Source organism: Lutjanus erythropterus, chromosome 15 (assembly GCF_056507025.1).
Source record: "Lutjanus erythropterus isolate fLutEry1 chromosome 15, fLutEry1.hap2, whole genome shotgun sequence".
Classification (NCBI taxonomy): domain Eukaryota; kingdom Metazoa; phylum Chordata; class Actinopteri; order Lutjaniformes; family Lutjanidae; genus Lutjanus; species Lutjanus erythropterus.
The window spans coordinates 34,946,552-34,972,526 of record NC_139331.1 but is presented as its reverse complement, the minus strand read 5'-3'; the positions used below and the strand labels follow the sequence as shown (position 1 = coordinate 34,972,526).

At 38.3% G+C, this 25,975-nt stretch overlaps 1 protein-coding gene across 1 annotated transcript in view; it reads right to left on the bottom strand.

Moving 5' to 3' along the window:
- ift172 (intraflagellar transport 172) overlaps window positions 1–25,813 on the bottom strand; it is a 49,792-nt gene extending 23,979 nt beyond the window's left edge. Inside the window, exons 1-21 of the mRNA XM_084737348.1 lie at window positions 25,628–25,813; window positions 24,981–25,124; window positions 22,265–22,377; window positions 22,123–22,162; window positions 21,708–21,773; window positions 21,417–21,496; window positions 21,135–21,222; window positions 20,812–21,026; window positions 20,511–20,634; window positions 19,506–19,601; window positions 18,001–18,162; window positions 16,735–16,788; window positions 16,170–16,273; window positions 14,302–14,387; window positions 11,080–11,192; window positions 7,556–7,723; window positions 5,434–5,570; window positions 4,233–4,340; window positions 3,316–3,400; window positions 1,305–1,397; window positions 553–630 (exon numbers count right to left, since the gene is read on the bottom strand). Of these exons, the coding sequence (XP_084593474.1) occupies window positions 553–630; window positions 1,305–1,397; window positions 3,316–3,400; window positions 4,233–4,340; window positions 5,434–5,570; window positions 7,556–7,723; window positions 11,080–11,192; window positions 14,302–14,387; window positions 16,170–16,273; window positions 16,735–16,788; window positions 18,001–18,162; window positions 19,506–19,601; window positions 20,511–20,634; window positions 20,812–21,026; window positions 21,135–21,222; window positions 21,417–21,496; window positions 21,708–21,773; window positions 22,123–22,162; window positions 22,265–22,377; window positions 24,981–25,124; window positions 25,628–25,666 (2,193 nt within the window). The 5' untranslated portion in view covers window positions 25,667–25,813. The remainder of the gene's footprint in view (window positions 1–552; window positions 631–1,304; window positions 1,398–3,315; window positions 3,401–4,232; window positions 4,341–5,433; window positions 5,571–7,555; window positions 7,724–11,079; window positions 11,193–14,301; window positions 14,388–16,169; window positions 16,274–16,734; window positions 16,789–18,000; window positions 18,163–19,505; window positions 19,602–20,510; window positions 20,635–20,811; window positions 21,027–21,134; window positions 21,223–21,416; window positions 21,497–21,707; window positions 21,774–22,122; window positions 22,163–22,264; window positions 22,378–24,980; window positions 25,125–25,627) is intronic.
- Between the last annotated feature and the right edge of the window lie 162 nt (window positions 25,814–25,975).

Below are 25,975 nucleotides of genomic sequence, written 5' to 3'. Positions count from 1 at the left end.
AGTCAACTGAGAGAAAATGAACTTTTATCAAGCAAAAATGTTCACTTTGATTTGCTGCTTTTCACTGTCACATATTCCTGTACATTAAATCTACAGAGTTCTTCACTGGTTTTCAAAAAGTCTCAATTTAATGCTGATGCTTCCATATGACCTACCTAAGTTAATAAGACCATCAGGGCCACGTATCGTACTCTACATCCTAGCCATTGACCAAAATAATCCAGTACTGAGTCGGATCAAAACTTCTTCACTTTATGAATGTCTTTCTGTACCCAGATTTTGTTCCCCTGATCAAATTTGTTTTCATAAAAGTGTGAATTTGAAACTTAGTTTGCTTTGTGTCTGGTCCTGTGGTTTTTGTAAGAGATCAGGTCTGCACTGCGGAGACTGTCTTCTGCTCAGGATTTATCTAACTGTGAGAGGACCAGGCAAACAGTGGCTAAATGACCGCACCACTGAAAAGGTTACAGTCTGCAACAACAAACAGTGAGAACAAAACGTCCCTCAGGTAAAATGCAAAGTTAAGTATAAATTTAGTCTGTTTATTATTACCTTGGCTTCAGCCACAGCGATGCAGTCATCCCACATGTGGAGCTCCTGGTACATCTCTATACCTTCATCGATGGCATTCTGCAGAAACAACATTATATAATATACATATATATAATCATCACAAGTACAATTTGAACACTTTAGAGCACTGCATGGGAACCTTGCAAGTTAATGAGTTTTCCACAACACAGTCCTGCAACTGTTTCACAATAAAAGCCCTCTGACAAAATGAAGCACTTCTGCAGACGTTTTAATTTGAAATGGATACAGGAAGTGATGAGTTTCTTGACGCATTAACTTTAACAAGGCAAACGGGAGCAAATTAAAATGAGACTTCATGCTAAAATATGTCAATTACACTTATCAAACAGAGGGAATCAGAAATAAAGGCCTGCCTCTAATACAAGCCTGCTTCAAATAAAGGCCTGTTATTTTCTGCATATGTTACACAATTATATGGTTATCACAAGTACAATTTTGGTTTCTGCAACTAAATCAAGGTTGTACAGGTGTGATATGGATGCTCTGTGTTTAGAAGTCCTGATCTGTGAATTCAAAGGTAAACTATGTGACCAGTCACCAGTGTTTGGTTCAAGAATGCTAGAATTTACTGGTCAATGTAACTATTTTTAGATATTACATTCTGGAGTGTTTGGTTTGTTGTAAAATTTGAAATGAAATACAGTCCACTGGTTATTAATTAAGTTATTATTCTTACAAAATGAGGTAAAACGGAGTACGCCACCACCAACCTGCTCCATGTAGTACATCTCAGCCAGTTTAAAGTTCTTATCCAGCATGGCCATGCGTGCTTGGACTTGGAAACACTCTGTTCCATCTCCTCCCTGGTCAAAAAAAGACACACGGTGAAACACACACATTCCAGTGGTTACTCAGTTTGCCTCGGGAAAATATCATTAGTCTGACATTTCAAGAATTGCAGTGGATTTTTACAAATGATGGGTAAAACGGGTCATGATCAGAGTTGAGGTATTTATTCAGAAATAAACGCAAATGACTAATTTCCTTCTGTAACTTGTAAAGCAATACAACAAAAATAAATGTATTTTTTTAGATTACAGTGGAGAGTTTTAGTCTCCTTTTTTCTAAATCCTGGTTTTCCATCTTCACCTTGAGATGCATGAATCTTTACCATACAAATTTGGTCTTGAACTTGAACAACAAACGCAGATAAGAACATTTCTGATACCAAAATTTTATCCCAGGCATCTGTTTATAGAGATTAATTTCAAAAGGAATAAACATTGGCAGTTACAGCTTGTTAATAAAAAAGATGTTTGCCTTACTTCTGGCAAGGTTTAATAAAAGGTTAATTTACCAACTACACTATGTCACACCTTTTGTTGCTCTGGGCCCCGTTTCCCAGAGTCCCCTGAGTGCTACATGCATCGTAAACTGCACCTTAAAGTCTCCTTTAAGCTTACGGTCTGTTTCCCGGAGTCTCCTTAGCAAAGATATACCTTCTGAAAGGTTTACTTTTAGAAGGGCGGTCTGAACCACTCAGAAACTGTCTCTTAGTGATGCGCTCTGTTCATCCTGTCAGTTTTAGCTTTATTAGGCCAACATTATGTTTTTCAAACGGACAGTCGCAGTTACTTGCACAAATTAGACCATTAGTTTAAAATAAACTTCATTAAATTAATCACGAACACATCATGACAACATTGTCATTTGGCCTGGATGTTGTTGTCATGATAGTGTCTTAAAAATATAGAACCTATCAATAACACTAATCTAATTTGTGAAAAATGGTGGATTTTTTTTTTATGTAATGGAGTTAACTGAGGATATGGCTTTTCTAGTAGCCTGAACCCCAGACTGACCCTGAGAGCTGAACACTGCCAGCAGAGGAGCACAGTCCTGACACAGAGGACACGGACACATGTGGGTGCACGCACACACACACACACACACACACACACACACACACACACACACATACACACACACACACAGCAAATAAACATGGATATTATGCTACAGGTGCCTATTGTGTGACGCCAACAAATGTGTATTAGACCTTTTGTTTGTATGAGAACAAAATCACTTAACTACATCACTTATCCTGACCTTTAAAGAAGTCTCAGATTGTGTCACATGTTGTGACTCATACACATATTTTGTAGGCTATAAGTTACATATCTATAGGAATTATCACAAGGTCTCGTCTGGACCCTTAAATAGATTAAGCAGATGATCTTTAGTAGTCATACTTTCCTTTGTTGTAATATTAGATTGAGGTAAAATGATAAAGGCAACACTTGCTATGTCAAAACGTCATTAATGTGACCCTTTACAAGCAATCAATCGATGCGTGCACTGCAGCTTAGATTTACCTTAGGTCTTCCTTAGGAGCACCCGCTAAGGGACAGCCTGGGAAACACTCGTAGGAAATTAAGTTCCTTTGCTAAGGTAGACCTTACAAACCTTTATAGAACGCTAAGGTAAGTCAAAAGTGGGAAACGTGGTCCTGATTGGCTGCAGGTCTATTCAAAGACATGTTCATCCTGTTTCACACCCGTTAAAATACAAAACTGAGAGACTGATTAGTCTGACGATGCCAGACTAGTTTTACTGAGTCAAAATCTGCAAATGTAGCAATCAAGTATCAGTACAGAATACTAGTCATTAGCCATGACAGCTATAATCCAAAAATATTATCACCACCTGTAAAACTGTTGTATATATTGTATAGTCAGTGTGAAGATGTATGGTTGTGCTCTGTGCTGATATAAAACACACCATTTCCTCTGAAACTCTTTCTGCAATCTCGTTTGTTTGGCAGAGGAAGCGCACAGTTGAGACATCGCCCAGTGCAGCAAAACACCTGCAGAACAAAAGTGAAAGAAAGACAAAGAGCGAAGTAAACACAGAGAAGAAACCCAGAACGAAACACTCAGTGGAGTGAAGTTAGAAGGTAATAACACTGGCCGGCCGCAGCTCTGAAAATCTCCTCCCTTAATGAACTGAGATAAATTAGAGCTTTTGTCTAATTAGCCTTTAGATTCGCTGCAGTCTGAGGGGCTGAGAAATGAAAAGGCACATCTTAGCATTTGGCCACTTTATTACCAACTCTCTCTGAACAGTTGCATCAGATTAATGAACAAGTCATGAAAGAAAAAAAGGAAAAAAAAAAAAACTCCTTCTGTCTGACTCCTTCTCGCTTCCCTCCCTCATTAACATTACCCACTCCAGACAAAAACGTTTCTTTCCCCGATTTCATGATTTATGCAAATCAAACCGATGCCTAACGAACAGCATATGCATTATTAATGACAGAGAATTCAAATTCCAAAAGTTTCTCAAAACACAGAGAGAGGAAAAAATGCTTATGATAGAACATTTTTAAAAAACTGTCTTTGATGATTAATGAAGTTAGAGGGAGAAGTCAGTCGGGGACACAGACTCTCTCTCTCTGTGTGTGTGTGTGTGTGTGTGTGTGTGTACACTAATATATTCCTAAAAGTGTGTGCTTTTTGATTCCAGGTGACCAAAGTGCCCTTGTTCTCTCCTCCCTCTTCAGTCACAAAGATAAGTTTCAGTTACAATGAAGACTGATACAGAATGTAATTAGCTCAGAGACACAAAAATTAGCTTGCAAGGTTGTGTGTGTGTGTGTGTGTGTATGTGTGTGTGTGGGGGGGGGGGTTCTTGCTGACCTTTCTGCGATGTGCAGCTGGCGAGCCTCCAAAGCCAGCTTGCTGAGTGTCTTCCACATGGCTTCAGTCTCTGGTGACATCTCCAGAGTCTCAAGGAATTCTGTGGCTCTGCAAACACACACACACACACAAGTAAAACTAAGTGAAAGGGCAAGACAGGCTCCAAAGTAAGATACAACAGAACAGACAGTTTCACCAGTATTTTGTGGTGCGGATGTAGTGTGACAGAACAGCTGTACACTAGAGCTGCAACGATTAATCGATTATTAAATTAACCAATTAATCAGGTTGAGTCATTTTTTAAGGAAAAAAGTCAAACTTAAATGTGAACATTTTCTTGTTTCTTTACTCCTCTCTGACAGTCAACAGAATATCTTTGGGTTTTGGGCTTAACGAGGCATCTGAGGACGTCATCTTGAGCTTCATTAAATACAGATCTGGTTCATGTTCCATACTTTTATCTATTCAGATAAACATTAAATTAATTAATTAATTAATTATATTCTAGACCCAATTAAGCACCACAAATGGATGAAAGTATGAATCAATTGAAAACAATTAATTAATTCAAGTTTTTGCTAAAAATCAAACTAAAACTTGCTAATGCTGTAATGAGAGTGTTTGCTGCAGGTCAGATGATTCTGACAGCCTCCTGCAGCACAATGCACTGTCACAACAATCCTAGCTTTAATTTAGTAATGTGGAATGTCTCCTGATGTCCTGCAATCAGAAACAAAAACATCATCTAAAGCCTTTTTTTTAAGAAAATAATTACATGTTCTTATACATTTCAAGACCTGCTGACACTCTGTCTGACTTATGGTCGATTTCTTATTATAAAGACACGTACAAGGCACCAAAATCCTCTGAGATGTGTCGGCCCCGACTTTGTGTGGCAGAGTGAAGAGTTCAGCTGCTGCTCCTCCACACTGAGAGAGGTCAGTCTGATAAGGAGGCATCATTCTGGAGGTGCTCAGATCACGACACACTGAAGAGATTAAATCTCCCAGCTGGCCTCGGAGCTCTGAGGAGACCCTCGAGGAGGGCTGGAGGAAGCTGCTGGATAAAAGGACATCTGGCCTGTTCTGCTCACCCTGCTGTCACTTGTGACGCCGACCCCAAGGAGCGGCAAGTAGTTGGAGGACCGGATGGAATAATCACAGTGATTGGCTGATTTTTTCCCATCGGAGTCCAAACTTACCTGCCATAATCTCCGTCATCCACAGCTGTACCGAACTCGATGAGGCCTTCGTCCAGCGTGTACGTCACCGTGTTGACACCCTCCGTCACGATCACGTCCGTCTTCCCATCGGCTCTTTCTAAATCCACAATGTCTCCCTGACAAAGAGAAGAAACTAGTTCAAACCTGAATTAAGATTTTCCAGTGGTTGAATGTATTGAAGTACTGCTCTTAAGTACAAATTTGAGGCACTATTTCCATTTGATGTTACCTAGTATTACTCTATTACAATTCAGAGGGGAATAATTAACTTTTTACTCTGCTACACCAGCTATAGTTACTAAGTACTTTACTCTAATTACTTAAAAAATCTCTCCCGGGGGAGGTACCCACCCCACAGTGTGGAAACCAGAAACAGATAAAGATTTTACATACAAAAGATATGATCATTATCAGTAAGCTGCACTGTTATAGATGCAAATGCAAAAAAACCCAAACAGCATTAGTTTTTGTCCAGGTTCCCTTTTATTGAGTGTTTTACTGGGTGTTAAAAAAGGGAATATATTTATTTGCTGTTATTAATGTAATAATAATTACATTTTAAATAATATATATACATGAAAAATCAGATTTTATAATAATACACATAACAGTAATACTTTTTTGTGGCATTTCCCTTTATATTCTCTCCAATTTGCTCTCAACTCACTTCAACTGTACTCATTTTTGCACACACAATTCCTACATACTGCTACTTTAAGTAACATTTTCATGGTTTGGTTTTAGTATTTTTACTAAAGTAAAATATCTTATTCTTGATCTACCACTGGGATCTTCTAATCATTAGTTATACGTTGGTTCAAAATAAACTCCAAACGAAACATGTCACTGCAAAAGATGTGTAAATGATGTGCCACACAAAATCATTTGTTCATTAGCTACAGTATCTGTTATTTGTCTCCAGAATAGAGTCCCTGGCCTGCTCCTCCTAGCTTTTATTATTAATCAGGACACCAGTGATTGCTACAAGTTTTAAAAACTTGTACCCGCCGAGGGCGACTAACTGCTCCAGGACAGCAGCATCAACAACAACTCGCTCATTCAGCTTTATACGGAGCACAGAGACACACAGCTCGAGGAGAGTACAAGTAAAACAAGCTGTTTGGGTATAAAAACAACAAACAATAAAAAAACTAATCAACCAAAAACTTGGAGTACAACACCATGAATGGGCCAGAAGAAGAAACTTTTTTTAATATTATTATTATCATTGTTTTAATGCCTTCGTTTCAGTTTAATCATCACAGTGGCGACTAATCAGCTGTGAAAACACACAACTGTATAATCTGCTTCTTCTTCTGTGGGTTTTTTTAATGTCTGACAAAATAACACCAGTGACATCATAATGATGAACACTCTCTGATGATTTGATCCAGAACCCTTCCATCTCCTAAGGGTGCTGAAAAGAACTCATGCACGGGGTTCTACTGAGAATCTGTTAATAGTCCAAGGGTTTAATCCAGGAACAAACAAAGGGGTTCTACCTGGAAGCCTTTTTATATTCCGAGGGATTTATCCAGAACAGAGTCAGGGGGTTGTACCAAGAACATTTTACATTCCAAAGGTTTTATCTAGAACCAACCACTGGGGTTCTATCAAGAACCCTTAGGGTTTATTCTAGAAGGAGCCAAGGAGGTCCTACTGAGAACCTTTTTATATTCCAGGGTTTTTTATCTAGAACCAACCCAAGGGGGTTCTACCTGGAACCCTTTTTATATTCGAGGGATTTATCTAGAACATAGTCAGGGGGGATGAACCTTGAGGGGTTCTTTGGATGAAAAGGATTAGTCCAACAAAGAACCGTTGACAAATCCATTTCTTCAACAAGGGGCTCTTCAGAAGCAGCTGGTTCTGGGTAGAACCTCAGCCCTTTGGGGAGAGTTTATAGATACAGACTGTAGAATATTACCTGTTATTAGAGGCTCAGATAAAAAGATGAAAAAGACAAATATGAGTTCTGTTTTATTATAAAATCATAAACCATAGAACCCTTTCAGTCAGATAAACATGTAACCTGTTGGTGATGTTTCTTTTAGCTCCTGATAAACTCACGCCCACACATGTAACGAGAACCAGGTCTCACCTTGATGGGGAACATGGTGACGCTCTCTGGACTGTCGATGCTGTACCAGACGCAGAGGTTCCCTCTGTTCTGAGCGACAACCACGTCACTGCCGGGAACCCACTGGACGTAGGAGCAGAAACTCAGCACCGTGGACTTCACGCCGCTCTTGATGTCATACAGATGGAGCTGAGGAGGACGGAGAGACGGGGAGATAATCATCATAACATCATCAGGATCATTTCACAGAAACTTTACTAAAAGACAAAAAAGATTTTAAGTATTAAATACAGTGATTGTCCATATTTTCTGTCCTTCTTTTCCTTGTCTTTGAAAGTTTCAGTTTACATATCATAGCTGAACTCATTTGTCTTGAACAAACTTGATTAACTTCCATCAGCTCCATATGAACACTGCAATCTATTCTCCTCTGATGAGTAAAGATTATGTATATTCTATAGGCTACAGTGGCTCCCCGAGCACTTAATATGTACGAGAGACCGCCTGCTGCTGTAATCAGCTCCTTTAATATCTTCCCCCCCACCATTTTTAATAATGCTCCGTCTATAGTTTCACCCTGGAGCTCAGCTGGCCGAGTTTTAATGCAACGAGGAGGGGCAGCCTGTTGATAAGTTCAAATGAAAGTAAGTTTCAATTAAAGAAACATTTGTTATACAACTTGACTTTTTATGATTCCTCACTGAAAGAGAAATGAATATGTGCTGTGAATGTAAATATCTAAAAATACGACATAGTATAAATCCTTTTCAGCGTATTCAAGTGCATTTTTATCCACACGGCAGGCAGATAACATGCTGTGGATCTGATCTTTATACACCATCAGTACTGAGTTACAGGTGTAAGCTTCTTAAAGGGATAGTTCAGATTTTTTTGAAGTGGAATTGTTTGAGACACTTACAAAGGTGGGAAGTAACAAAGTACAGTTTTCAGGTATCTGTGCAACATAAAAGATGAAAAAAGGCATAACAAGCCAAAAAAACACAAAAAGACAGAAAAAAACGTAAAAGAAACAAGCAGGTGAAAAATGATTTAAAAGATGAAAAACACATAACCAGATGAAAAACTGTGTATAAGACATAACCAGACGAAAAATGTTTTAAAGACGTAACAAGATCAAAATGACATAAAAGACAACATGAAAAAGGCATAACAAGACGACCAAGGCACAACAAAATGGAAAACAATGTGAGAGATATAACAATACAAAAAATTACGTAAAAGATAAAAAAAAGACGTAACAGGATGAAACACGGCGTAAAAGAAATAAGATGATGTAAAAGTCAAAAAACAAAGATGAAAAATCATGTAAAGAAATAAGGAGAAGATGATATAAAAGACGAAAAAGACATAATGAGATTAAAACAACGTAAAAGACAAAAAAGGCATAACAAGACGAAAAATTACATAAAAGATGAAAAATGATGTAAGGGACATAAAAAGAAAATGATGTAAAAGACAAATATGGAGATGGAAAAACGAGGTATAAAACATTAAAAATGTAACAAGTTGAAACATACAGAGGGGGAGAACTGACTGTGGAGATGAGGTGAGCTTCAGTTAGCTTTACACACAGACAGCTGGTAGAAATGTCCTTCAGAGGACGACTTTTTACTTTAGAACCAAAAAACTTTACAGCGTCTAAAATCAGAGAGAAAGATAAAAGATTTTCCTGGTTATAATTACCCTCAAACTTCCACCCTTTGTGTATTTCAGCTCATTCCTGAGTCATGTGTTCACGAACATAAATATTTCACTGTCTGTCCCACTAACTAATAATTCTACACCCACAAAAAATGTCTTATAAAAATAAATTCTTTAAATGTCATTATGTGTCACACAAGTGCAGCAAAAAGTTGGAAGCCACTGAAGGATTCCCAATTACCAGAGTTCTCCATGTCTTTGCCCGAGGGCGTGAACATCAAACTGTTTCATTACCCCGGGGCAACAACTGACAACAGCTCCCTGCCACTCTCATCCTGCACACAGCTTCTCAAAAATGAATCTCAACATGGCCGAGCGCAGAGCAGAACAAACCTGAGATCTCTGGAAATGCTGTTTGTTTTTATGTATTGTGGTGGAAAAAATGAAATTATGTTCTTCAATTTAAATCAGTGGACACCAAGAACTGAAGAACAACAAATTACGGCAAAGAAGAGCGTCGCCAAAATGACAAAATCACCACCCTGTTCTTTTAGTTATTATGTTTTCAATAAAATACCTGAGAGGATTTGGGAACTGGTTTAAGCAGTTTCTGCAACAACACAACAACAAGTGAGAAACCACTTGAATTTTTTCATTATTGGAATTAAGAATGAATTCAGGGAGCTGTTTATGATTTTAGGTATTCAACCAAGTACATGCCAAACATATTATAGTAGGGTCAGAAACAAATTAAACTTTTATATCATGGTTATAATGAAGAGTAATTTTAGAAATAAGGAAAAAGAAGTTTGAGAAAGTTCTGTAGGGGTCCCAGTATAATAAACGGGATAAGAAAGTAGAAAAAAACCCCAAATATTTATTCTAGACAAAATTAAATATATATTTGGGTGATCGGTAGTAGATCATTTTTGGGTAATGTCGTCTGTTCAGGCCTCTTACAATTGTTCAAATAAAACATGGAAACATTACTTTGTTTAAAGGGAATTTCTACACTACAGGACATAATGAAATTTCATACATAACTTTTTTGTACTGTTTTTTGTTTGCCCTTTGCACCAAACTTTGTTTGGGCACCTTCTGTTTTCTGCTTTGTCAAATATTTTCACCACTTTACCTTGTCACCAGGCAGCCTTTTCCAACAGAAAATCTCCGTTATAGAAGCCGTTACATCGCTCTTTCCAAACCAACCAGACTCCATTGGAGAAAGATATTAACAGCGGTTTCTCCATCAGGAAAGGCAGTCAAATATCCAAAACAACCAGACTCCATTTTCCCTCGCAGAACTCAGGAGCTGCTGATCTACCCCTGCCTCGGTCGGTTAGTTCAGGGGTCTGCAACCTTTACTATCAAAAGAGCCATTTTCGTACAGAAAGGAAAAAATAAATTTACTCCTGCTGTTTCTCCAAACTGGATCGTGCCGACCTCCATCCACTGTAGGTAATACACTGACTATAAGAACCTCATACAACCAACCCAGCTATCCCTTTAAATGTTAAATATACCACCACTGACCCCACAGAAATGAAATGTCATCCCTGCTGTATAGTGACGTATGGATGAGTTGACAAGTGAGTGCTCTTGAGTCTTCTGTTGCCTCCTGTGGCAAAGTAAGTGCATCCACATTTAATCTGAATTACTGTCAAATGACCTACAAGAGCAAAATGGCCACAAGACACGTTTTGGTTGATGGACGTGGCTCCAACTTTAGACATCTATCAACCACAGTGCAGATTTTTCTACTTTACTTAGTACTTTTTTTAAATGATCATCTTGTCTATCACTGTCCCTCTCTGCCTTTAGGCCCTGTCTCCCATTGTTTCCTCTCTTACAGTCCCCTCGGGGTGCTGAGGTTTCATTCTCACCCGCAGCTTCTTGTCCCTGAACAGCAGTTTGCGTCCAGTTTCATTGAGCTCCAGCCAGTCAATCTTGGACTCATGGCTGATGGTTCCCAGATTGTAGCCCCCGGCCAAGTCCACTGAGGGGAGACAAAAAAAAAGGACAGTTTAACTGAGCAGCGGTTTGACTGACAGAGAGACAATGGAAATGGATAAAATCGTCCTTTTATTTAAGATTATACTTCTGCAGATGTTTTATTATTATTCATGACTCTATCAGCCAGAGTGCGCAGTTTCTACACACTCTGACAAATAAGTGTAGCTAACGAGAACCATAGAGGGTTCTCTGGCTTGGCTTCCACCTGGAACCCTTTTTGATTCCTGATAAAACCTTTTATAAAGGTTCCTCTTGGAACCCTTTCAGACAGCTCCACCAACTATCTGTGAAAGTTTCATCCACAACCTGCTCTGGAGGTTCTATCCAGAAACTTCTAAGCATGCCAACAAAAAGCAACCCAGAGGGTTCCACTGAGAACCTTTGTATATTCCAAGAGCTTTACCTAGGACACTTTTTATATTCCAAGGGATTTATCTAGACATCACCCAACAAGGGTTTTACATTTTATATTACAGTACAAAGAGACCTTGATGAAAGAGTTCTTCAAAGATTTCAACAATCCTTGAAGAACTCTTTCATCTACAAAGGGTTCTTTGGATGAAAAGGGTTCTTAATGGAGCCCTGAGTCTAAGAAAGAACGCTTGACAACCCCTTTCTTCAGAAAAGAGTTCCTTAGAAGCAAATATTTCCGGGTGGAACCTAAGCCCTTCAGGAAGAACCCTTGTTTCTAAGAGTGAACTCTAGAAACTTTCCTCCTGCGGGACAAAGTTGATATTATTAGTCTGCTGATATATCGAGACCACATCAACTTTTTAATTAAAATGGAACGCAGTCCAGTCGGTGTGGTCCAGTCAGCTGATGACAAACGGCAGTTATTGTAGTCGTAGCAGTTCAGGAGTTTAATCTGACTGTCTATAATATAATAACCGCAGCATCATCAGCATCCTACAGAGTGTGAAAGCTGCAGACTGAAGATATCCTCCAATCAAAAGGTGTTACACAATCCTAGAACACAAAATGAACAAGTTAATCTGCGGGAGTTGACGAGGTTCTTGATGACTCACCATTACTCGGTCAGGTACCGAGAACTATTGTTCAGAAAAATTCAATCACCAAGCTGTTCCTGCTTTGGAACAAAACGTTATCGCCACAGTTGGCATTTAAGAATGAGGCTGGCAATATTCTGCTTTTTTTTTTTTTATTGTTTACAAACGCAACGAAAAGACCAAAACCAACAATCAATTGATCCAACGAACAAGTATTATTTGTGTATCCAAAGCCTGATTTTCCTCTGTACCATAGAGCTCTGTTGTAGTCCAAAAACTATTAAAACCACCTCAGGGAGCCACACTGTGGCCCTGGCTGACATGATCCTTCATTACTATGAACACACACACTGTAGTTTATTTTGACTCGAACCCACACACACCATCCTGCTGCCACAAATACTCTCTAAATATGTATCAATCCACAGCTGAAAATAGTCCCCAGTAAATGCACTATTTACTCCTGTTTGACTAATGTTTGCTAAAAACTACAGTAAAGTATAGAAAGTATAGAAAGCACTAAACAGTGTTGGTTTTGGTCTTTTCGTGGGATTTGTTGACACTATGAAATATACAGAACAGAAACATTATTTTACTTTAAAGAGGAAATGTGTAACATTTGACCACATGTCTACATCACAGAAGTCACTGCTAACAGCTGCTCTCTATGATCCTTGCTGTAACTATCGGGCTATAGCTAGCCAACTAGCTGTGGTTAGCTCAGTTAGTCCAGTATCTAGTGGCCGTTAGATGACACGAGGCCGGGGCTAGCTGGTTCATGACCAACTGGTTAGGCTGCTAAAGTCAGCGGATATCTCCGTGACACACAACATAGCCATCTTTCACCCAACATCCCCAATGTTACAGCTAAATTCCAACAGGCGTGGCTGTGCACGTTACGGCTGCGCCACGTCAGACGGAGCTGATCGCAGCCATTCTACACAATGCTTGTGATTCCACCAGCAGCGCCGCGGCACGTCCCAGAAGCAGCTCTCTGCGTCGCTTTCAATAAACACGCCGAGTCTATTTTTGACAGATGCTGCAATCAGCACAGAGCAGATCGAACGGGCAGGAAGTCAGACACTGAAAAGGCAGGGAGAATCCGGTTAATTTTCAAAATAAAAGACCCGGTGCAGACTCACGATCATAAAGACAGACAGAAAAGAAACTATTTTACCACGTAGCCTGCTTATCCGTGGTAGAAGCACCTCATCAACAATATCTGAGTAAGTAAACATAATCAGGTGGGCAAAACGCCCTGCTGCTGAAATGCTTCTGAAACGCTGCTGATGGGGCTTTCAGCAGTGCGGAGGATGGATCAGAACCTTGCTTGGTGGAATCAACCTGTTAGTTATTCACATTCTGTTGATAATGTTAGTTTTTTGAATGTCTTAAATTAAGATTCTGGCCCTATCTTGAACATTGCACCTTTAATGTGAGACACCTTTAAACAACAGAAGTGCTGGCAATGGTGGTGATGGTGGGATCCCAGTCTGCCATGATGGCTTAAAAAGTTGTTTTTAAGTATGTTATTCTAGAGAACAGTGAACTTTTTAAGATACTGGAAATAAGTACAAAACTAACTAAAAAATCTGCAGTTTCAGTTAAAATATACAGACAGTTAAAGGACCAGTGTGTAGAACTTACTGACATCTAGCAGTGAGCTTACAGATTGCAATCAACGCGTCTTATCCTCCTCCTCCAAGCATGTAAGAAACTACGGGGGCCACATAACTTGCAAAAAGCATTAAAGGCCCCATCTTGAGCTAGTGTTTGGTTTGACCGTTCTGAGCTGCTGTAGAAACATGGCAGCCTCTGTGGAAGAGGACCTGCACCCTCTGTAGATATAAACTGCTCATTCTAAGGTAACAAAAACACAACAATTTATTATTTTCAGGTATTTATACACAAATGAAAACACGCTTATCAATATTATATTCAATCTATGCCAATATATCCTCGTAAATCTTACATATTGGACCTTTAAACTTTAATCAAGGTGTCAAATCAGAATTCTAATAACACAAATTGCGACAATAGTTGTGTTCACATCTGCAAAATCTCATTCCACAAACACAATCTTACCAATCGCAATGGTCTTTATATCGATCAGATATGCAAGCTTCTTGTTGTCTTCAACTCCTCTCTGCTTCCTCTCATTTAGTCGGACGCTACACACACAAAGACACACAAACACTCAGTATAAGTAACTGACTTTACACTGATTTCACATTTAAATATTAAATCCAGCATCAGCCCATTGTAATTGGGTTCAGCTGCTGTTCGTTGTGGTTGAAATCCCAGGACAGCCCCGATCATGACGTTGTCATGTTACAGCGTCCAGCCAGAGGCGAGGAGCAGTCAGAGCGGCCTCAAACCTGCTGGCCCTCAACGGTCATTAGTCAGTCACCCGGGGACCGCCGGCCCTGACACTTTGACAGGGCAGAATATTTTAACATGGATGTGCGCTTAGGAGCAGGCTGAGCCTCAGTCTCTCCTGAAGCCTTACTGACATGATACCTGGAATTTCTGCACAGCTCAATACAGCCATCTAATGGACAGAGCTGGAAATACACAGTTTATCAGGAATAATCAGGGACTGTGGACAAACTTATTCATTAGTGTTGTGAGACTGTATATGAACTGCATGTATGATAAAGGTCAAGCTGTTTGTCAGTTAGTTAATGTTTGAGTCTCATTCTCAGGATGTCAAATACCAAAGTTTTGTGTTGTTAAGGCGTCCTGAGCAGAGTCTCAACCTGCAGTTTGAGTGACAGTAATTATAGATAAATTATATTTGTACAATACAAAATTGGTAAATTCACATATATATAAATGGCTGGATTCACTAAAATAAGCAATGTTGTGCCTTAACCAGTCTCTCCAGGATTTCAGTGGCTTTTTGGAGGATTATTGTGGCATGTCACGGCAGCTTTTCTAAAAAATGTGAGGCATGTTGCAACGTTTTTAGGCATTTTTTGCAATTCATTTGTAGGAGCAATTGAAAATTGCAAAAATAAGTTGTTTTTTTGTATAATAAATTAAAAATCAAGGGCAATAATGGCAAAAAAGCCTCAACATTACAAAAGCTCTAACAAAATATGTTTTATTTTTAAATTAAGTTTAATTAAGTTCTTTTGAGTTCCAACTCTCCATAAATGTCAATAACAATGACAAACAAAATAGCAAATAATAATAATGATAAGACACGTACATGTGTGATGTTTGCACGGGGGACTGCTATGACTGATGAAACTCACAGGAAGCTACGAGGACTGATCGAATTTGCAGAAAAGTTGCAGTGATTTGACAAATTTGCAAAGTTGTGCAGAATTCATGAGGATCGGCTGAATTTGTATTAATTGTTGGAACATCACGACTTTCTGGAGGCACCGGTTTATGATCATAATTGGTATCAAAACTTTGATTAGAATTTCAGCCAGAAAATTAAATTAAATTAAAACTTAATTCAAGTAAAACTAATCAAAGTTCTGACTCATTGTACAAAGACGCTTTTACTGTAGAACACTCAAATTCAAAATTTAGGCTGATAAATGGCCACATTTTTATATTAAAATATTTAAATATGGCACTGAGGCCCGGGTGGACAACATGAGTTGTGTTTCCACCACCATAACCACAAAATACAATGTCAAAAATACATTTATTTGAATAAAAATCTACTCCTGCTTATTTTTAACTGGACTTTGCTGTAAACACAGGCCCATTTTATCTGATTCCACAGATAATCCAACCTGGTGGCAGACATTAAGTGTTTCATGACCGGTGAAAAACTCCTTATATATCATATCTTAAATTAAATGTATTAACACAATCAGTGGATCGGTGTTATCTTTCTGCCATTTGTTCTTTGGAAGTGAACAAACCTGTTGTTGTGTGTCAAACCAGTTTAATGAGGTGCGTTTGTTTTGTGTAATTTGACCTGGTTTTACCTGATGAGGTGAGGGTTCATAAATTCTGTTCTGACTGATCCCAGGATCTCATTGTTACTGTATTCCACCAGGCTCAGCTCCCCAGCATTAAAAATCATACACACCTGAAACACAAAATTATATCATATTTACAATGTATATCATTATCATATATATGTATATTTTCAGCTGCATGTCTACGTTTTTTCTATTTCATTCTTAGTAATTTTTTACTTACCTGTATTTATAGATTTTTGACAGAATAATCATAATTTATGGGATACTTTATGTACACTTTTTTATACTTGCTTTGGCAATTTAAATGCCTGTTCCCAGTGCCAATAATCTCCCTTTAAATAGAATTAAAAACAGTAAAATAAAACACAGTAGCATGACATATAGTGGTAAAGGAGCCGGCAGTCACAGTAAGACTCAGGACGTGACAGGACCTGTACAATACATTCTTATTGTGATGGTAATATAATTATATACTGAACTTTACTGCTCCTGAGCAAGTGTTGACTTAACAGGTAGAAGTTCCCACAACAGCTAAGCTTGATGTTGCCAAAACACACTGTGTACTCACTGTTTCATTTTCAAAGAAGAACTTTTCATTTCCTCCAGAACCGGGCCACGGCACCTGGAAGAGAGGCAGCAGAGTCAAAGCTTTGAGTCAAACACTGGAGAAAGGCTCAGTGCAAACTATAAAAAGATGAACAATCCACTTCCATTTACTGTGAGAAGGAAACAATCATGTACGTATGATATGACACAACTTTTTAATAGAAGAAAAAGTCCCAACAAAACTTGTTTGTGAGTAACCAGGACATGGTCTCTTCAAAGGCACGTTTTTTCCAGAATCTGAAATTAAATTAATCTCTGCTGTATTATGATGGAGGCAGACGTCTCAGAGGCAGATACACTATCTGATTCCATCTTGGTTCATTGTAATGCAAATTATGCATTGAGTTCTCTGACCCGACAAGACAAGCAGCGCAACGTCTGTCCCAGCTGATCTCACCACTGAACTAGTAACCACGGCGTCCCCAGACTCCCTTAAAAAAATCTGCACACTTTTCTGAGTTGTTGAGTGAAAAGAAACATGATCAACTTTATGAAACAGCTTTTGTAAATTATTAATCATTCATGCCTGCTTGTAAATTCAGCATTAAATGCAAAACATTAAGTTGTTTCTTTCCCTGTAAAAAAAAACCAAAAAAAAAAAACACTGTCATGTTGTCGTGGCGTCGCTGTTAGTCCTGTCTGAAATGTGTCTACATCTGTTTGGACAAACTGTTTCAACTAGTTTCACCATTTACACTAAATCTATGAAAGACATTTAACTGACAGCAAACATGTCAAATCTTACAAACAGTAACCAGTACAGGCTGCTTCTTTGTCGCCTGTGGATAAAAGTCCCCAGACTTCATTAAAAAAACAAAAAGTGTTATTTTGTACAGGAGCTGCTTGACGATTAATCAATTAATTGATTATTATTAATCAATTACTAAATTAATCGTCAACTAATTTGATAATCAATTCATGTTTTTTAATGAAAAAAGTCAAAATTCTCTGATTTCAGCTTGTTAAATGTGTTAAATGTGTTTTCTTTACTCCTCTCTGACAGTAAACTGAATATCTTTGAGTTGTGGACAAAACAAGACATTTGAGGACGTCATCTTGGACTTTGGAAAACACTGATCGTCATTATTCTGCATTTTCTAACGCCAGGTACAGACTGATGTACAGTACAGTCCACTTGTGATCAGATCATTCAAGATGCTTGTTAATAAGAGGGTTTAAATGAGGCCTAAGTGAGAAAGTATCGTTGTTTTTAAGTTTTAAATCCTACCTCGCTCAGTTTATTTGTCAGCAGGTCTCCCAGCAGAAGAGTATCAGAGGTGTGAGCCACCAGGTAGCGATCTTTGCCCATGATTTTGACTTCTTCTATCTCATAGCCGTGATAGGACTTCAAGACCACCCGTGTTCCCGTGGAGAGGTTCCTCACGATCACCTGGAGGAGAAGATTAAGACTGCAAAGTTAAGAAAAAAGGAAAAAAGGGATCAAATAAGACATAAAATTAATTTGTCCACCATTTTTCATTTGTGTTTTAAAAATACCAGGAGAAAAATTCAATGACTAGATGGTTCAACACATTAAAACTTCACTGACCAGAGTTTATTCACTCTGCAAATACAGGCATGGATTCATCAGGTAACGTGTCACGGTGAAATAACTCACTAAATCAGCTGTTGCAACATGAGAGACAGAAAAAGTTTCTCATGAACTTTTGACTGGAAAACGTAATTACACATCAGCTGTCTGATTAGCAGCGAGGATTCATTTCTTAATCAAAATCTCATCAATTTTAATTTGTATCTTTATTTTTTCAAACAAAATCAATTCACACTTTAATTAACATTTTTTGTTAATCAGAAAATCACAGATTGAGTTCAAAGGCCATTTTTGCACATTTCTATCAGTTGTGTTTCCAGCATTATTATTCAGTGTCAGTTTGTACCAAAAACTCCTGACAGACACAGTTTTTAAGTTATCTTCACTCAGAAATTAAAGGTGTTAACTGGAAATAAAAATGGTTCTTCGCAGTGATACCATAGAAGAACCATTTTTAGTTCCACAAAGGAACCACTTCTGCAAATAGTTCTTTAAAGAACCCACAAAGGTGCACCAAAGAACCATAAAAAAATGTTTGCTTTAAGCACCATAAATGATGCTCCAAAGAACTTTAGAAAATAAATTCTTTAAGGGATCATTTTCAGGAAAAGCCTGGATGTTTGAGCATTTTTAATTTAAATTATTATGGTTTGGTTGAAAATCAAGTACATGAAGGTTTTTAGTACAAACAAGATGATACAGTATTTGTTTGCAGGAATCACAGTAGATCTAAATCAACATTTAACGACAAATAACACAAATAAAACTACATGCATTTCCAGCAGATAAACAGACGTCCTTCACACTAAATGTACCAGGTAACCACCTTAATATGCCTGTAAAATGTGCAGCTCATTTTTGTTGTGATTGTTTGGTCAGTCATAAATTTGATTGGTGTACAGATGTGGACTCTGATACCAATCAAATACAAAATGTTTTCAACTGCTGAAAATCAGAAGATACAGTGACTCAATTCAAAAAACAGAATTTCTGCTGTGACTTTCCTGATTATGAGACTGAGATACTGAACTTGAATTCTTTAAATGTGAATTATTGGCCAATCAACTGGCTATTTTCCATTTCCTGTAATCTGTTAGCTGGCAGGTAGTCAGAGACCAAAGTGAATTCTTTATTTGGTCCTAAGTTCAACTTCATTTTCTTCTGGTTGTGTCAGTCTGTACCTGACTCAGGCCGACGTAGGTCATTTCAAACTTGTTCTTGTAGATGGCTCTCCGCAAGCAGCAATCAAACAGCTCCACTCCTCCACACAGTGTTCCCTGTCAACACACACACACACACACACACACACACACACACACACACACACACACACACACACACACACAATAAACTGCTGAAGGTACCAAAAAGACAACTCCCTGTGCTTGCACATGTGTGAGAACCACTGCTGCAAATCTCCACTGAGGATTTAAACAGTAGGTTGGTGCTAGAAGACAACTTTGGTATTTTTCAACCGCATTTTCCTCGAGTCACTAATGGAGACAGCAATGTTTGAAAGTGGTCCAGCATTGAGTGAGACCACTGCAGCTGTCAGCTGTAAAATGTGCTGTAATGTAATCCTCATGGGACAACTGCAACTCGTCAAAGTACGTCATTAGGAGTGTTTGTTTCTGTCACTGACAGGCGCAGATTGTTTGTGATGTCTGACAACATCATGGAAAGGTTCCCTACAGAGATAGAGCTTTTTGTTAAAGAGCGAGATCCTTCTAGTTTATTCAGAAGCAGTCGATTTATCACTCTTGTCAAACCCACCAGACTCCATTTACAGAAACTGTAATTTTATCATCATAAGACACACATTCAAACTCAACAGAAACAAAATAAAACTCATTAAAATCATCAATCACCAACTGTGGTTTGGTTGAAATGAACCATTAATTCACAGAGTTAGTTGTGAAAGTATCAGGAGAGGAGCGAGAGGAAGGTCTGACATCAGAGAAGCAGCAGGAGGAAAACAGCGTGATTTTTTTCAAACAAACCAGAGATGGTGATTGTTGCAACAGTAGAAAGATGAACCAAGACAGTTTTGGTGATGTAGGATGTACTCTGATGGTTTGCAGTTGCCCCCATGAAGGACCCAGTTTCAAAACTTGTCACCATGTTTTTGTGGGAAAGAAGTTACTCTTTAAAGTGACACTTTGAATTAAAAGAGATAAAGTATTTACAGCACAGAGGCGTGACCCGTCTTTCTTCCAGGCCAGACTGGTGATGGTGTAGAGGTTGAGAATCTCTTTCGGTTTGGCTTCATCCCAGACACCTCTCCTGGGAGCCCAGTTAAACACCCGCAACCTAAAAGACATATTAGGAAGAGAAACAACTTGCTGAACCCTAATCAAATCATCCGAGATACTAAAACCCACTTGATTACATTGGATTTAATCACATTAATATAGTGATACTATAGTAATATACTCTGACAGGTATCACTGTACTGTCTGTATATCAGCTGACAGACCATTTACTGACCGGTCATAACTACCAAACACAACCGACTGCCCACTGGGGCTGGTGGCGGCCACCGTGAACTCCTTCTCTGTCTGGTCGCGGGTGTAGTCAAAGGTCTGCAGAACGTGACCCTCTCTGCCGTAGGCCACCACCTTCTTGTCGCAGCCGCCCACCATGATACTGTTGGCGCCCCAGGCCAGAGCGTAAGGGGGGCACGGGTGCATCAACAGCTTACCCTGAGTGTCAAGAGAGTGTTTTTTTTTTTGTCAGAAAATCCATGTGATGATAAATGTAAAATATAACAAATTAACATCTAAGATGAGATAATACACATGATGATGTACCTGAGACTCTCCTGAACCTTCGTCATCAAAAAAGTACCGCACAACTGTCCCATCAGCGTGTCCGGACAGGATGCCTTTACCAGAAACACTGACACAGAACAGATAAATAACACTGAGGGCACCACAAAAGAAGAAATTAATCATCTGTGGCTTGGCATTTTGAGAAGGCTGATAAGTGTGAAACTTTTCTTATTTTTCCCAAATGTTTTGGGAAAGACTAACTAGCAGCGCACTTTATACTAACTGCTGGTAAATAGTATATACATAAGAATATACATTTACTTGGACACCAGAGAGACGACACACGACTCAGTGCCGTAGATGGTCGATGACTTGTTTGTCTGAGTGTTGGCCAGGCGAACCTATGAAAAAAAAAAAAAAAAGAAAATTAAATAGAGTTTTTCCCTGTGCACAGATGAATCCTGCGGATGAAAAAACAACAGGAAAAAGCAGCAGTAACAGGGAAAAACTAAGGGAAAAAAAAAGCGGCTGCTGTGGGTGTGATGTCCTGCTGATACCTCTGTAATACTACTTCTAAAATGTACATAAACTGAGAACATGCTGCACACTTACCTTTCCATCCACTAACCCATATACTATTCCATGCTCTGCAGGCCAAAGCAAGCAAGTCACAGCACTCTGCAAGACAGTGAATAAAATACTGCATTACAAAGATGTCACAAAGTCAGAAATTTAAATTTTCTAAAACGATAAACGATTTTCCAACATGCAAAAAGCCATTAAATTGTGCCAAAATGTCCCAACTGTGACATTACATCACATAAAATTAAGAGTAAAACAGAAGCAAGAACAATCAACAATTAATCTTCATGAAACATTTACGATCATTTTTCAGACTTAGATGACTCAAAATCTACTAAAACATCTATAGAACATGCTAATTTACTGGCCAAATATCATTTAATCAACATTAGCTTTTGTATTAGTAACATTATTATCTATTAAGTAGCTACTCGTGTTAACTCACCATCTGAACAAATTTGTTGCAAATGGCTTTCTTGTCGCCCCTATTAGAGAAGATGACACAGGTAAAAATCTGTTTGCGTGCACTGACATAGATCATGAAATCATGTTTAAAATGAGAGATGAGACCAGCTGAAGGACATTACCAATCCTCTCCAATCCTGTAGACAAAGATGATGTTGTCGGACTGAGCGACGGCGATTTTGGTGGAGTCCGGCGAGAACGCCATGTCATTGACAACATAGCTCTCTTTTCCATACTGACAAAAGATTACAGTGGGTTATTGCAAACACGACCTACTCATTCAGTATGATAAGCAAATTAGAAAAAAATGAAATTACTGAGTTAAGAAAATATTTTATAATCACTCTCCTGGGTATTGTTAGAACTGTGATCTTGGTTGAGCAGGCACAGTATTTTATAATTTCTTTTTCTGCTACATTCTGTCCCTGTAAATCTTTCACACTGGACCTTTAAAGTTGTTTCAAACTTACCATAACATGAGTCAACTTCACTTCATCACTGATAGACAGGACCATGCTAACCCCACAAAACTGATAAAATAAGGTAAGCCAGCCTTTCTTGACACAATTCATGTCGATCAATTTAGTTAGTAAGAAATTCCTAAACAATATTTATACAATTTTATTTGATAAAAGTGCATGTTTTTTCTATGATGTTTTAAAATATTGTATAGGAAAACATGTCTTACTTGTAAAATTATGTTTTATTGCATGTAACACATGCACTTCAGTAATGCTGTTACTGACTGATTTTATACGGGTCATTCCTACTATTCGGTGCCATTTGACCATGGTAACCTTAGATTAAAAAATGTAAAATTTTGCAGGATTTTATCATTTCATCTGAAGGAGGGCTTGTTAAATTATAAGAAAAATATATTGGTCAAGCTCAGGATATCATATTATAATGATTTTGACCAAATTCCCGGTACAAGACATGGGGCAAATGTCCACCCTGTTACATGACATTCTTATCTCTATTAGTAAGTGTTTTTGAAAGGACAATTATTTACTATTTACATTTCCTAAGAGTTTAAATGTCCCTTACTTTGCCCTTTAAATGTATTTTTTAAAAAGTATTAATAAACAAGCATTATCTTGAAAAGAGACGTTCTATACTAAGGCACAATGTGATTTCAACACATTTCTTTAAGAATAAAAAGCAATTTCAATGAAACTTCACCCCATTTTTAATTGACTGATATATTTAATTCATTCACTGTCAGTATTCACAAAGACAAGCATAATGCTTGTTGTTTTTATTCAATTAATTTAGAAAATACACAGGTAACAGGGTGGACAAAGGAGAAACAGGGGGGACAGGACGTAACAGGGTGGACATCATACCAGTGAACAGCAATGCATTTCATTAAAGTAAGGCAGTTCATTTACCTTACAACCTCTCAACAACCATCACAACAACAACAGAAACATGTCCACATCAAACTCAAATCAAATGTCCTGCACCTCCAAAATAAACATCACAAACATTTTTCAATTGCTAAGAAATTACACACATTTTTGTCCAGCTGGACAGACCTCTTGTTTAGGGGTTGTGGCTCTCTCATTAGGCACACAATCTGGTCATTCCTGTACCAGCTAATGTCGTCTTGTCGACTTGGCCAGAAAAACTTGTTGGTCCCATTCCTATATGTGCATTTCACCTTAACATCCTCTTCAACCTCCAGGATGATTCCTGGGTGTGGCTCACCATCATAACTGACAACGCACCACTGCCCAATGTTTTCTTTTGTAATAACTTAAGGCCTTTTTTCTGCAGCAGACGACATCCTTCCCTGACAAATAGATTCATATTGTTTTGATCAATCTTTTTTAAAAGCATAAATGACAAACAAATTCATAATAAATCAATAGTAAATAAGAATTAATGGTGGAAACACTAATTCATCTAGCCCTCTTATCTTACGTCCACCCTGTTACCATGCAAAACAGTAACAGGGTGGACAGTAACAGGGGGGACATTTTAAGCTAACATCAGATATTACTAGTCCTGTGATGAACAACAAGCTAGCACATGGTGACCACAGAGAAGGATTTTTAATGTATTTACTAACAACATTTTTCAAAAGTACAAAAAATATGAGTTTTCAATATAAACAAGGGTAACAGAGTGGACATGTTATGCTTTACCACATCAGTGAACCATTCTAAAACACTGGAAAAAGGGATTAATTAAAGAGTGATACTGACCCTGCTTCATGTAGATGTTTTCCCTTCAAGAATATCTGCTACTTTCTGTGAGTTATGTGACTATATGAATGGTCAGGAGGGAGGGGGAGGGGTTTTTTGTCAGAGTAACAGGGTGGACAGTCGACTCAGGGACACAACTTATTTTTAAGAATTTAAACATTTAAAATGTTTTGATAACAAAAAAAAACATTGGTTGGGAACCGTTATAAATGAGGCTATACAGAAATAATGAAAAAAATAGACTTTATTTGATTTTTATTACTTATAATTGTAACTTAATTTGAGCAAACGTGAGTGGGGACATGGCAGTACACCCTAATTGCAATTAAAATCATATTAATTATTTTAAATCAATTTATCCTGTGTACATATGGTTGTGTTTTATGGTAGAGGGGAGTTAACCATGTAAGATGAGATATTAAAAATAAATATTAGCCCACTTTTACACAAAATATACCACATTATGGCATGGGGACTCAAATGGCACCGAATAGTAGGAATGACCCATACCCTAATTTGATCATTTTTCTAGTGATTATGTCTATTTTTTGGTTTTAAATATTTTCTGTTTTTGTAAGAAAATACATTATGTATGGATCATTACTGGCTAACTGCCCTGCTGTCTCACCTTAGAGTCAATGGGTTTGGTGGAGAACTTGTCTCTCCTCTCTCCCTGCTCATCATACAGCAGCACCACTCTGTCAACAGTGCAAACAGCGAACTTGGTGTTATTTGGTGCCCAGGCCAAGCAGGTCACTTTGGCAGCCTCTTCCTGTGAAGGCAGAGATATCGAACAGTCAGAAGTTATAACTAGCCGATGAATTAACTGAGCATTTCTTTGGCTAGTTAGCTAACCCGTTACATTCTGTTATGTTCTGTAAATGGCTCGAACCATGGATGATATTAATGTTTTAACGATTACCGCTGATGTAATTAGTCTGTTGACAACAGCCGTTAGATCATGGATTTAGCGAGCTACCTTCTGACTACGCCCGAATTACTCTTTAGCTAATTTGGGAGTATTAGCAGTACTTTTAACAACCAAGTAAAGTTAACGCATCGCAGTTTCTAGCGCGCAACACTGTAAAAATCTGGATTTGATACCAAATTATGGATCAGCAAGGTCGCTTAAAATGCCGAATAGACGGGAGGAGCGTGGAGTTTTGTTGCAGTCGTGTTATAAGATCATTTATAGTCTTCACGTTAGTCTTAACGTTGTAACTGGTGTTGCTCTCCAGCATCAGTTAGCATTAGCTAACTTGTCAGTGAACTCACCTGGGGTGTTAAAAGCGTCTTAAGATGCTTCAGTTGCATTTTGGGAAGTCTTTAGGAAGCTCGTACACGGAGGAGTGTTGTAAGGGCTGAGATGAAGCGGGATTTTTAGATTATTATGGTCATTATGGTCATTATGTTAGCAGCTAGCAAGGAGAAGGACATCTTTGCACTAAACATAACGGTGATCTCTATAGTTACCGCTGGGGGGCGGGGACTCATGGTGCGTTTATAACTATGGGAAATATCAGGTGCTTTCGCCCATAGATCGTTTTGTCTCGAAAATAAAAGCAAGTTAAGAGCTGTAAAGTTATTTCGGGTAACGATAGATGCCATGATTATCATTTCAGT